The sequence below is a fragment of the Bombina bombina genome, chromosome 1 (assembly GCF_027579735.1).
Source record: "Bombina bombina isolate aBomBom1 chromosome 1, aBomBom1.pri, whole genome shotgun sequence".
NCBI classification, from domain to species: domain Eukaryota; kingdom Metazoa; phylum Chordata; class Amphibia; order Anura; family Bombinatoridae; genus Bombina; species Bombina bombina.
The window spans coordinates 547,756,237-547,770,810 of NC_069499.1; the positions used below are offsets into that span (position 1 = coordinate 547,756,237).

General features: G+C 37.8%; 1 protein-coding gene across 1 annotated transcript in view; it reads right to left on the reverse strand.

Moving 5' to 3' along the window:
• KIAA2012 (KIAA2012 ortholog) overlaps positions 1 to 14,188 on the reverse strand; it is a 306,316-nt gene extending 292,128 nt beyond the window's left edge. The window contains exons 1-3 of the mRNA XM_053713277.1: positions 14,174 to 14,188; positions 13,641 to 13,803; positions 3,058 to 3,225 (exon numbers count right to left, since the gene is read on the reverse strand). Of these exons, the coding sequence (XP_053569252.1) occupies positions 3,058 to 3,225; positions 13,641 to 13,803; positions 14,174 to 14,188 (346 nt within the window). The remainder of the gene's footprint in view (positions 1 to 3,057; positions 3,226 to 13,640; positions 13,804 to 14,173) is intronic.
• Positions 14,189 to 14,574: the final 386 nt, after the last annotated feature.

Consider the following 14,574-nt stretch of genomic DNA (forward strand, 5'->3'; position numbering starts at 1 on the left):
ACATTGCAAACTACCTAATAAATCTATTAACCCCTAATCCACCATTCACCCACATCGCAAATCTACCTAATAAATCTACTAACCCCTAATTAGCCATCCCCCCACAACGCATTTAACTTAATTACACTATTAACCGCTAAACCGCCAACCCACCACATTACAATAAACCTAATTAAGCTATTAACTCCTAGACCGCCAAACCCCCCACAACCCATATAACTAATTTAATTAATAAGCCCCCTAACCTAACACCCCCTAAATGAACCCCAATTGGATTCAATAAAAAAATACTAAATTACAATTACAATAAAAAACCTAACATTACTTGAAAAAAAAACACCTAAGATTAAATGAAATTAATCTAAAATTACAAAAAATAAAAAAGTCTATTACAGAAATAAAATAAACCAAATAATCAAAAATTTAAAAATGAATTCTAATCCCTATGAAAATAAAAAAGCCCCCCAAAATAAAAACACCCCCCTAATCTAAACTAAACTACCAATAGCCCTTAAAGGGGCCTATTTTAGGGCATTGCCCTAAGTTAAACAGCTCTTTTACATGTAAAAAATACTAAGTCCCCCCTAACAGTGAAACCCCCACCCACCAAACCCCCCAAAATAAAAAAAACCAACACTAAAAAAAACCTAAACTACCCATTGCCCCTAAAGGGGCATTTGTATGGGCATTTAGCTCTTTTATGCCCTTAAGAGGGCAATCAGCTCTTTTACAGCCCAAAAAAAAACCCTAATCTAAGAAAAAAAAAGTCACCCCCCCCCCAAAAAAAAGCCTAAGTATAACCCCCAAATAGGTACTCAACGTTCCTGAAGTCTGGCGGAAAAGGTCTTCTTCCAGGCAGTGAAGTCTTCTTGGAGGCAGCGACATCTTCTAGCTTCATCCAAGACCAAGGCGACACGGAGCAGAGGTGACTGCGGAACAAGACCGGCGACCACTGAGCCATCCAGCGTGGAGATCCTCTTTGTACGATCACCGTCGCACACTGGGGATTGAATGTAAGGTACCCGTTTAAAAATGGGGTACCTTGTATTACTATTGGCTGACATTTTCAAATCAGCCAATAGGATGAGAGCTACTGAAATCCTATTGGCTGTTCAAATGCCCCGTATAAATCCTTGGCTCAATATGTGATACCGACTTGCGATGCAGTTCTATGTTAGTTTATGGGAGTAAAATTAGTGGGCGACAGGTGAAATATACGCGCATCATTTATATGTGGCGCCGTATATGTGATAGCAATACCCAACTAAAATTTGGTGACGCCGGCTTTTGGGGGCAACACTGCATATGTAATTGTGCTCATAATCTTTAACTACAAAACTGCATTGCAAATGATCTGTATAGCAATAAATAAAATAATATAAGTATTTTATATCATTTTTATTTAATATATTCTGGGTCTCCTTTCTCAATTAGACAGAGATATTTTTATGCTCCTGCATTTATCTTTGCACTCTGTAGTATTTTGCGGGGTCTGATAAACCATAGAAAACTGTAGTGCAATGGTATTATCCACAAGGTAACTAACATTCATGGGTTATTACTATTACTAAAATATTTCTTTTTAACAAAAAAATTTTGTTAAGAGCTCATACTAAAACCTGCCAGAATGTTTAATATGCCTTTCAAGTTATCTACAATTATTATTATTATTACTAAACTATTTATTTTTAACCCATTTTATATATATATATATTATTTTATTTTTTTGTTTATAGCTCTTTTTAAACAATAAAAAAGTACTGTCCCTTTAACATCTTACTGTATTTAGTGCTCACATAATTTTGATGTGGTGCTTGCTAGAGTTAGCATTTACATAAGGTGTTTATATGCAAAAATTATATATGCAATGGGAAAGAATTGGTAGTAACTGATTTACCCACATTGGAGAAAACTTAAAGCGACATTAAACACTAAATAAATAATTGATTGAATTATGTATTCAGAGCAAAGATTAACCAGAGTGTAATTTGCACATGTATTTTTAAAAATTATATTAGTTGTTTCAATATTAAAAATAAAAGGGTAAAGCCTTGTCGAGATTTGCTACCTCAACATGCGCATGCTCACTTTTATATATGATTGAAAGGAATATGTAGAGTGTGATTATGTAATGAATAGCATGCGCAGATGCAGGAAGCAATTCTTGACGAGGGAACTGATTTGCTGCTTACAGTGTATGTGTTGGTAATCACACATATATACGCTACCTTGTAATTCTTCAGTATGTTTTTGCCTCCCGCAGGGGGTTCAAGGTGGTGCCCCGCTATTCATTACATAACTGCATTCCACACATTCCTTTCATACATATGTGAAGTGTGATTATGTAATTGTGAGCATGCGCATGTCAAGGTAGCTATTGTCGACAGGACACCGCCATATTATAACTTTGGTTACATTTTCTGCTGAGGCCAATTAGGAAAGGTTATAAATAGCTTACTAGAGTGTGCAACCAATGACTGTGTGGAATATAGCTGTGTCTGCACTTACATATTTAACATGAATTGGAAAGTCCACAATATTCAGAATTAAATTACAGGAAAGGAGAACAAAATAAATAATGAAAGTATATTGCAAAGTTGTCTTACTACATTTACTGTAATTAAACAAATTATATTACTATCTTAAGGTGTTTAATGTCCCTTTAAAAAGAGAGAAAGGGATATAGCCAAAGAAGAAAGTATTTTACAGTAAAATCCGAAAAAGAATACAGCATATTGCATAAAAAAGCAAGGGAGAAAAAAGGACAAATCTAAAACCAATAGGTAAAGGGGAAATTTTGAAAAAATAAATTCAATTTTGAGAAAGGATTCAACAATCAATGGACAATTGGATTCAACTACCTTGATAATTAGGTACAATGTTTGCATGGAACTCTCCCATACTTGGGATTAAAGTCTTTTTTTTTTTAGAAATGCATCTCAGAGTGTCCTTACAGGGCTCTAAAGCTACAGTCAAATTTGTATGACTAGAGTTGCCTTCCCATACATTTATGTTGACAGTTTCAAAACGAATGACAGCAATGACTTCCTCAGGTACCTGAATTGGCAAGCACATCTGTGTGAGTCCAACAAGGGAGATTAGAAGAGCTGAAGACAGGCGGGCACTGATACTTTGAGGGAACAGATGACAGGTCTGGATATCTCCTGCTGATTTCTTGCGTGATGGTTGGGAGTTGTTGAAGTTGTACTGAATCCCTGAGGCTTCCTGAAAACACGTGCAGAGTGATCAGTACAAAGCGCCCAATGAAGCTACACAAAAGGTCAAACAAGAGCGCTCTCTATGCCCTGTCATTAGGGTTACATTCTATACCCCGCTGGGCAATTTCACAAATTTTACTCCAGACCTGTAACAGACCACCAAGCCTGTAAAATAAAATATTTCCATTTCAAAAAATAAAAAACAGACAGTTGAAAAGCTGTCATTCATTAACAGACAAAGCCTGTCTGTTTGTCTTCAATGCTCTCCATCTCTTTGTCTACTTGTATTTCTACCTATGCTCTCATTCTTTGTGACTTGTAAGATCATTTTCTCTATTTTTTCTCCATTACCTGCCCATGGTAATCCATAAACATCATGGAAATATTTTATTTATTTTTTTTAACAAAATATTTTTTATTGAGGTTTCAGGAACATACATGGTATAATAAGACTCCAATATTCAAACAGCTTATTACATTCAGACCAACAAAGGTAATTGTATATCTATTAACATATAGGTTACAGTATTAAGAATTATAGTTGAATATTATATAAGTGATCCAAAGACAACATGGAAATATTTTAAATTGTACTAGATGCTAAGAAACAGCCACTTAATACAACTATTACTATATATACTATTTACAGTATCTGAGTTAAATTCATTTTTTGTGTCAGTAAAATGTTAGTTTATTGAAATAGGGATTTCAAAATGTGACTATAAAGTAGAAAAATTGAGTAGAAAATCTGAATTGTTTGTACTCAAGGGTCTATGCGCAATAAAGTATTGTGGCTCTTTACCTCTTGACCCAGTGACAAATCCAAAGTAAAACAATTAAATTAAAACAAAGTTACAGTTACTGATCTAATAGGGGACTTCCCTTGGAAATGTCCTATTAAGATCTGCTAAAACAATAATACAGATACAAGTGCAGTATCCAATACAATTTAAAAGATCACAATTAAAACACATTAAAAAAGTGCGCTAAAACAAAGTGATAGACATGTACAAGAAATACAACGAATAAATGGTAAATACAATACCAAATCAAAGGTGTCAGTTTAAGTCCCAGACAATTCATTTGCACGTTGGGATTAGTAATAAAATGGTGATTCTGGAAGCAAACAGGTGGCAATAATTAATTGATAAGGTTTCTTTAGTTACTTACACCGTAACTTGTAAAATGAAGTCCCAGTCACTCGATAGCCACTTCTAGCAATACAGACAAATCTATCCATCCTCACAGAATTCTGATCGCTTTTGTGTGTCCTGTTAGTCCGTCAGTTCTCATAAGAATAAAGACCGCTACTGACTTTTACTCTTGTATTCAAAGCATAACATAACATTTTTTATCCTCTCTTTTTTAAACTTAATGGTTTCATCCGAACTATATAAACTAGGAGCATATTATATATATGATTGTTTAATGGAATTATTTATACGAATATATAGAATTTATGCAAACATAATTTTTATATAAAATGTCAATGTTTTAAACTGTATATGTGTGAAATAGTTTTTAAGAATGTATTTAATGATTTTTTATGAATGTGATTATATATAATTAATATTGAATCTGATGGGTATATAAGTGTACTAGAAGCAGAGGTAATTTGAGCTTGAGAAAATAGGTGTTTCCGCTGAAACGCGTTGCTCATTGACACCTTAGTTCTAAGGAACACCTGACTGCAGGAGATCCTGCCCAGGAAAGTAAAAAAGATTGCTTTGAATACAAGAGTAAAAGTCAGTAGCGGTCTTTATTCTTATGAGAAATCAAGCCCCGGAGGAATGCCTATGAGAGGAGGGGCCAATGACCTCACTCTAGGCATAGGGGCATGGTTCCGTGAGCCGTTGCTCACTCATTGGTTTGCTGAGCAGGAGCGAAGACCTGTGAAGAGAAGCGTCCCTGTCTTTACTTACCATGGCGGATTTCCAGGCGATTATCGGAACGGTCCAGGAGCTGATTTCCAAGGGTGTGGAGTGGATCCGGAAGAAGCTGGCTGAAGAGGAAGACGTCAGAGCCGGAGGTGCGGTCACAGTGGGCGGTGAGGTATCCAGGCCGGTTCGTAGATCCCGCCCGTCAGAGAGGCTGAGTCCATCCACCATGAAGAGGCTGGAGTCCGGGAGCCGGAAGAGGAAGCTGGTGAAGTCGTCGGTGGCAGCAGGAGGATCTGGTCAGCGAGTGGCATTGGAGAAGAAAGGCGGAGCTGTTGGACGTCGGACCGGGACCGGAATCTTCAGCAGGCCGGATGAGTCGCGGTTTCTTCAAGGAGAGACTGCAGCAGGTAATCCTTCTTCTTTTTCAGGTGCCGGAGTCTTGCTTGGTGAAGCGGTGGTGTCGGATGAAGCAGCAATGGTGGCTGGCGAAGAGAATTTGGATGAGGAGCGCCATTATGCCTGGGGGATTTTACAGCAGGGGCTTTTCAGACAATCAGGGGGCCAAGTTGTTAATGGGCAATGTCTCAGTTGGGCGGGAAAATATCTCCGGAGGCCAAGAGATGATTACGGCCTTTGGGCCTGGTGTGTCACATACCGGAGCCATTACGACTCCTCAGGGCCTAAATGTGTGGGGCAATTTTGATGCATCTAGGCAGGACAGGCCTGTAACGGCTAATAAGCCTAGGAACATAAGAAGCAATATGGAGACTTTTACTCAGGATAGGCATATGACGGCTAATAAGCCCGGGGGTAATTTAGAACCTAGGTCAGAGGTAGGCTCTAAGGCAGCGGCAGGTGGAACAGGGAAAAAAGCAGTTGCAAAAAGGAAGCATTGCAATACAGATTTAGGAGCTGAAAACGCTGAGGTGGATGTTAGGCCAGGTAGTTCAGAAAGGTGGGAGAGTTTTAGAGAAGGTGCTAGTAGTAGGGATGAGTATTTGAGGGGTAATAAATGTATTAATAGAACAAGTGACAAGGATGGTAGGGAGGCTGCCTCTAGGCAGGTTAAAGTTTCTTTTTCCTCAGACTCTGTGCATTCTAGATACATGTCAGCAGGCCGGAGCAGTGACACTCTTCCTTCAAGGATGCAGGAAGATGCAGATTCGTTGTGGATTGATGAGCATTACAGCGACTTTAGCGAGGATGATGAACAAGCGTCTACGTCCGGACCAGTGACTACGGAACAGGTAAGGGGTTTGGAGTTTTTATCTCAGTTAATTAGGGCCTTACTTCCGGAAAGTGGTAGTTCTAGGGGTAATGTGTTAGGAGGTATGTTAGGGGTTGAAGCTGTATACAAGAAAGATATGGGGAGTATTTATTATAGGAGGGGATCCGGGGAGGACAGTGTTAGTCATAATGTTAGAGGGTTAGCTAACAGGGATTACGCATCCTGTCAGCCTCAGGTAGTCCAAGTTGAAAGAAAAAGACAAGAAGACAGTTCCAGAATTCCAGTGTCACGGCGGCGGGTGAGATCCCGTTCGCCTGTCAGCTACAGGAAAAGTCAGGATGCAGGTGAATCTTCAGTATGGGGATCCCTGGATAGGCAGTCGAGGGAGACCCAGAAGGTCTAGAACTCCTGTAAAAAGGAAATATAAAGAAAGAGAAAGCCAGAGGCAAGGCAGCGAGTCAGCACGTCAGGAAGCAAGGAATGAGACGGTCACTGCAAGGGAGACACCTGTAGTGGCCACTAACACAGGTGAGAGTACAGGTGCTGTTGCTGTTCCTGATGCGAGTGTCTCTGATGCAAGGTGTGAGTTGATGTTAAAAGGTTTGAAAAATTTAGTTTCTCAGTTGGAAAGTAGCGGTCAGTCTAGTGTTGTTGGCCCTTCTGGCCCTGTTGGGGTGTGGGTTGCTCAGAATGTGCCGTCTGGGGGTGGTCCCCCGGAGCAGGCTAGTTCTGTGATTTCAGGTAGTGCGAGCATGGTTGGGCAATCGAAAGTATCAGATCAGGCTTTTAGGTGCCCATGTTTGTGTTCTGTTGGGCCTCTGGGCATTCATTTAGCTAAAGAGGTAAAGGAAAAGATTTGGAAGAGGGAGTTTGTTGAAATATTTTCACTGCTTCCGGTTGACCAGGTATTTGATGTCAAGGATGATTCCAGAAGCGAGTCGGTTAAGAAAGAGGAGGAAGAGCATAAAAGGAAATTTAGGAAATTGCCAAAAACATTGTCCAATTGGTCAAAGGCTTTTTGTATTTTGACTAGTGTTATTGGTGAGAAGAACCCAGACCTTTGTTCTTCTTTATTTTGTTATCTTGACGAGATTGCTAGTGCTTGCCGTACCTATGGAGGGCTTGCATGGTGGAGATATGATGAGCAGTTCCATCAGCGTCTGGCGGTTCGGCCTGAAATGAGATGGGACGACAGGGATATGGGTATATGGTTGGAGCTTATGACTCCATTAAGGTCTGGTCAGCCCTTTCGAGGTCCGGGGGGAGGAAGCAATGCCCCCTCTACGGCATCATCAGCAGTGGCCTTTAGGAAAGGGCTTTGTTTTCAATTTAATGAAGGGGCCTGTAAATTTGGGACAGCTTGTAAATACAAGCACGAATGTTCCTTTTGTGGAGGAATCCATTCAAGTGCCAAATGTTTCAAGAAAGGTAGATCTTTCGCAAAAGGAGACAGTGTTGGTCAAAGCCAGGACGCCAGTGAAAGTAGAAAAGATGGCGCTTGGTTAAAATTGTACGGTAGAAGAAAGGTTAAGCAGCTTGATTCGGATATTTTGTTGAAGGGTTTTTCTGACAGTTTTTAAATCCCCTTTTCTGAGGGAATTGAATCTGTTTTTTCAGGGAACTTGAAGTCTGCATTGGATTTTCCTGAAGTGGTGGTGGAAAAAATTCAGAAGGAAATCTCTTTGGGTAGGATGGTGGGCCTGTTTTCTGTCCCTCCTTTTAAAAATTTAAGAGTTTTTCCTCTGGGTGTTGTTCCCAAGAAGGTTCCAAATCAATTTAGATTGATTCATCATTTGTCTTTCCCGAAAGGTTTTTCGGTTAATGATGGTATTAATCCGGAGTTATCTGCAGTCAGATACGCGTCTTTTGATAAGGCCTTAGATTTGGTTCGGGAAGCAGGTCCTAACGCCTTGTTGGCGAAAGTGGATATTGAGTCGGCATTCAGGCTTTTACCTGTTCACCCTTCTTGTCATCACTTATTGGGTTGTTTTGTTGATGGTTTTTATTTTGTGGACTTATGTTTACCTATGGGTTGCTCCATTTCCTGTTCTTATTTTGATAAATTTAGTTGTTTCATAGAATGGGTAGTTAAGCAGATTTTGGGATTGTCATCTGTCATTCATTATTTGGATGATTTTCTTTTTGTGGGTCCTGAAGGGCTTAATTCGTGCCAAATTCTGATGGATTCTTTTATGTTGGTAGCTAGGGATTTTGGGATCCCTGTTGCTAGTGAGAAAACTGAAGGCCCTTCTTCTGTGATTAGTTTTCTGGGCATCTGTATTGATGCTGTTTCCATGGAATGTAGACTCCCCTTGGAAAAAATTCATGATTTAGTATCTTCAATTGATGCGGCCCTTTCAAGGAAAAAACTTTCCTTAAGGGACATTCAGTCTTTAGTTGGTAAGCTGAATTTTGCATGTAAAATCATTCCGGTTGGAAGAATTTTCTGCAGACGGTTATCTTTAGCTACGGTGGGAGTTAAAATTCCCCACTTTAGGATTCGTTTGTCCGTACAAGTAAAGGAAGATTTGAGAGTTTGGAAATATTTCTTAAAGGATTTTAATGGTAAATCCTTAATTCAAGCTCCGGAGATTTTAAGTAGTGAGCTTCATTTATTCACTGATGCTTCGGGTGCGCATGGTTTTGGAGCCCTATTTGGGGAAAAATGGTGTGCTGGAGCTTGGCCTGTGTCTTGGGCGGTTGCTGGTTTAACGAAAAATCTTGTATTTCTGGAATTATTTCCGCTGGTGGTAGCTTTAAAAATTTGGGGTTCCGAATTTGTGAACAGAAAGGTGGTTTTTCATTCATATAATATGGGGGTTGTTTTTGCTATCAACCGCCTATCATCCAGTTCTAAGCCAGTGATTGGGTTGCTCAGGATGTTTGTCTTTGAATGTATGAAATACAATGTTTATTTCAGAGATCTTGACAAAGGCTTTGAAGCCGAAACGCGTAGATACCAGAGTACCTTCATACGGATTAGCAAGACACGAGAGGAGCGCTTCTAACCAAACATCACAGGAAGGGTAACCCACTTAAACCCATCTCAACTGAAATTATCCATCTGGCGGCACACTTAACTGCACTTATCATCAAACAGTTACAGTGGTAACTGTCCCACATCTTTTGCAACTGTAACATTTGACATCACAGCAATCGGATCGGTCACTGACCGACAAAGAATAAACAAAGGTAAAAGAACAGCTGACTGAAGCGGCAAAAAGATTCTACACCTGACGGATAAAAATCATCCATACTTAAGCTATCATCAGGAACCATCAACCTTCAAGGAGCTCGATCGGTCACTGACCGACAATAAAGAACAAGAAATAGAGCGGTCACGGGAACCGCACAAAGCATTCACGTCAGTGTGAACTTAACGCCAAGACAACCACGAAGAAAAAAACACCACTTGTGTTTATCTGCAGAAGGCTGATCTCCAACCACAGTAAGAATCATACAGCGGCATATATTTAACCGCCAGAGAGATCCAACGCCACAACTTACTAAGCAAGCTTAGTTACTGAAGGAAGTCAAATAGCGGCATTTATTTAACCGCACCATTCTCCAACTAAGAAAGTGTTATCAAACAGATACACTTTAAGGTACTAGATCGCACAAATATAATTTAGTGTGACAGACATCACATATACCTGCCAAAATTGTACGGTTAAATTCAAACCTAAGCAAGTAATCAGAAACTATAAATCTGAACTTTACACAAAGCATTGTTTAAACCATTGTAACAGATTTAATGTTCAAATGTATACTGGGAAAATAAGCAGCTTTTAACATTTTATTTACTTTTAAGTATTTTATATATTACCACTAGACACCGGTGTCAATATAACATTATGCAAGTATATATATATTTTTTATGATCTAATAAAACTGAATTAACTATATCCAGCATATTGGCTTTTATTTATATTTAAGGAGTATATTATTAATACCAAGTAACATAAGTGGAATATTCAAAATTTTTAGTATTTAAGGTATAGCGACAATATAACAATTAAACCCAACATACCACATGTAGGATATCATCAATTGTGCTATATAGCATTCACAGCGATACTCGCTAAACAGAGAACAATTTAATACAAATAATAGAATAACAGTTCTGACAACACTAAGCAATACCATTTTTTCATACACAGGGAATTAGCAATCGTTTGCGCCACCTATTCTCACCATAGCTCAACTGAAGCGAGTATTTCTGGGTTGAATGTGGGTACGGTTAAAAAGATTGGGAGATGGAGATCTGATTGCTTTAGGTTATATGTTAGACCAGATCTAGTTGATAAGTTATAAAGTTATAGATAATTTTTTGGCAGGTCCCCTTCACTGTTGGATCGTGGGACACTCATATATATATATTGGGCAAGGAAAGAGGCAGCAGTCAGAGAATCAGGGATGCAACTTAGCTGTTCTTCTGAGGAAATCTTAATTAAATGCTTCGGTATTAGGGGAATGAAGTGGGATCAGTTATTAGGTAAAGTTATCAGTTGGGCTAGGCTTTTTCACCCACCTGACATTTTAATCATTCATGCAGGGGGTAATGATCTTGGGTTTATGGCTCAAAAGTGCCTGATCGATATTATAAAAAGGGATATTGTTAGGTTAAAGGAGTTATTTCCTAACATGATAATAATATCGTCTGACATCGAATGCAGACTGTCTTGGAGGTCTGCTTGGGACTTTAAAAGGTTGGATTCATCTCGAAAAAAGGTTAATCGGACGATTACAAGTTTTGTGGCAAAATTGGGGGGTTTTGGTGTCAGGCATGTGGAGTTTGAAGGAGAATCCGGAAGCTGTTTCTTTTTAAAAGATGGAGTGCACCTTAACAAAATTGGTTTTTGTGAGGACGGATCGATTTCCCTGTATTGCTAGAAGTGGCGGTTGAGTGATCAGCATTCCATGATCGAGACTCCATTTTAAAAGTTACGGTGTAAGTAACTAAAGAAACCATATCAATCAATTATTGCCACCTTTATTGGGCTATTCCATTTGTTTGCTTCCAAAATCACCATTTTATTACTGATCCCAACGTGCAAATGAATCGTCTGGGACTTAAACTGACTCTTTTTTTAAACACACCTTTGATTTGGTATTGTATTTACCATGTATTCGCTGTATTTGTTGTACATATCTTTCACTTTGTTTTAGCGCACTTTTTAAAAGTGTTTTAATTATTGTGATCTATTAAATTGTATTTGATACTGCACTTTTATCTGTATTATTGTTTTAGCAGGTCTTAATAGTACATTTACAAGGGAAGTCCCCTATTAGATCAGCGCTCTGTAACTTTGTTTTAATTTACATGAAAAAAGCTATCAACAGACCCTTATTTGCAGTCATAGTTAACAATACAAAAATTTAGAAAATTAATTAAAACATTTAGCGGTCATTTCTGGAGCATCACAGACAATTTAATTCATTTTATGCCATATCTGATTTAAGAAACAACCAAAGAAAAACAAGCAAGCAAAAAAGGATTCAGATAATGAGTAATTTGAAGAACCACAAAAAAATGTAACTTTCTTGTCTACAGTTTCAATTATAGGGCTTTTCTTTGCAGGAATATAATGTAAACGAGATGTGTATTATGTTTTCCAAAATACTCTCCAAATTACTCACTGTGAAGCAGAAAAACACTGAAAAGTACTCTATTTAGTATCTTTAAGAACAGCTTTATGTGTTTTCTTATACCAGTATTATAGTCAAAGCTCATGATACAATATAAAATAATATATTTATCATATGGTAGTGCACAAGACCAACTTCCCGCCATCAAGGAACTTAATGTGAGTTCCTGTTGCACTAAATATACTTCCAGTCAGCAATAACTTGCAACCCCCTGGAAACACCACTCATTCAGATTGGTGCCAGAGATGATAGTTCTAGCACCAATCCAAAAGGCACACATTTGTTCTTTTGTCAATGAGGAAGTCCTGCTGCACAAAATGTGTCTGACTTGAAGCCCAGTATTTTTTCCACCTGATTATGACTGTGGGCAGAGATGAAGTTTGCCATTGTGCTTAAATTACACAGACATAATAATGAAAATTTGAATTTTGCAAAACATGAGCTAAATTCTATTTTCAAAGTGTTCAGTATTGTCTTTTTTGTCAACCAATAAAATACTAAAAGGATTCCTTGAGGCTTGTTTATGAAGTCTCATGGGAGTTGATAAGGTGTGAGTAGGTGATCAAATATGTGAAGGAGAAATTATTTTCACTATAACGTCAGCTATAATAACTAGCTTTACAAAACACAAAAAATCTGTAAAATAAAAATGAGACTTCAAAGTAAAGGAAGCCTATACATGGATTTGATCTTTTTTTTTTTTTTTTTTTTTTATAATTGTCCACTTCTACTCATATATTCATTATAGCAAGTGCTCTTTTACCGTGCAAGTGAGACCTTGTTATGGTAAACTAATATGTTCTAAATTAAATGCCATTTGAAAGGGCACAATGTCTAAATGATAATGTGAACTGTTCCTTTATCCTACCCCTAGAAGAATACAAGATAAAATATTAAATACTGATTATTGTGTGTCATATGAAAGAGAATACATAAAACAGACATACTGATAACGTTTATGTTCTCCACTTGCATGGGATATACATAAAAAATCTCTGCTGTGTAGCTATACTACAATTATCATCTTGTCACTTTTATCCTAAAGAATTGTTCAATGTGTCAGAGGACATCAAAGCAGTTTGACATAACCCATTTCTGGTATATTGCATATCTCACAGTCCATGTCTGTAACTTTGCATATCACACAATCCATTTCTGGCATATTGTATATCGTCCAGCATTACAGGTAGACAAAGAGGCACACATAAGTTTAAAAACAGTTGCACTATCTTCTGTTTTAAAGAACAAACACACTGTGCCCATTCTTCTAAACGTTCTGTTTATCGTGGACTGGTGAAAAACCGCAAAACAAATTAAACAAATCGAGAAAATGTATCACCATCTAATAGGGGGACATTTCTGATTCTAATAAACATAGAAGACATTCTCTGCGAATAAGATATAACTGGGATGCATAATATCGTCATTCAGAACCCACTTTTCTTTAGCTGTTCAAGATATTAGCATAAAATAAAAGCATAAAATACATTTAAATAAAGTAAAACAGGATACAACACAGTTAACAAATAATGTAACTATTGTAAAATGGTATTTTTCCATATACTTATCAATATATAAGTGAAGTGTTATTTTTTGAAAAAAGTAAGGTTGGGTTTTGGCCTAAGAGCAATGCCGGTGTCTCACAAGAGATTTCACATAGCTTACCTGCTTGGTGCAGCCTACATATTGTATTTGGATCCCAGCTCTGACAGAGACGCATTAGATACCTCTTGGGTGAATATCCAGGCCGAATCTGTCTGCTGACTTGGTTACCCTCTTCATTTAAGAAATGGAGATACGGTGCCCAGTGGAATTCAGAATCATTTTTCTAGAATAACAGAAAATAGAATTTAGACTTTATTTAAAGGGACAGTCAATGTTCTATATTTTTTGCAGTAATATAATCCTCAGGGGAAGTAAGGAATAAGGACTCTTTAAAAAGTTAACATTTGCCATTTGTATAGATGAAATTTTTGCTTTTTAAACAGGTCTTTTTGGATTGTGCCCTCAATTGTTCCCCTAGCCAATGTTTTTATTTTTTTTAACATTATCTACTGTATTCCACAATCTCTGCACTTACAGTATACTTCCTCTTACTCCAGAAAACCATTGGCTTAAATCACCCATACCCCACACTATATCTCACTATTCCTTCCAGCTTGTGATCTGGAAACATCAAATTATAACAACATATTTACCTTCCAATTAAGCATGATAGCATCAGAAACTGCCTAAACATGGGATGCACTGTTATATTTTTAAATGGTTGTAATAGATTCTCAGGCCTCTGCCCCAAACCACCCCCTTACAGAAATGCACCCCTAAAACTTTTCCTTATTTATTTGTTTGGAATATGTATACATATGAATCCTGGGAAAATCATTAAAATGCATATGTGAATTAATCAGAAGAATAAAACAGCATATATCAACCAATTAGAAGAAAGGAAAGATAATTACTTAACCAATCAGCATTTAAGAAAATAATCAATAATAAGGAGCAAATTCAGGCCAAACTCAGTGGTGAGGGTCCCTTGGCTGGAGGGAAATTAGAGGTACTAGAGAACACTGTCCAGGGTGATTTACTGCATTGGGGGTGA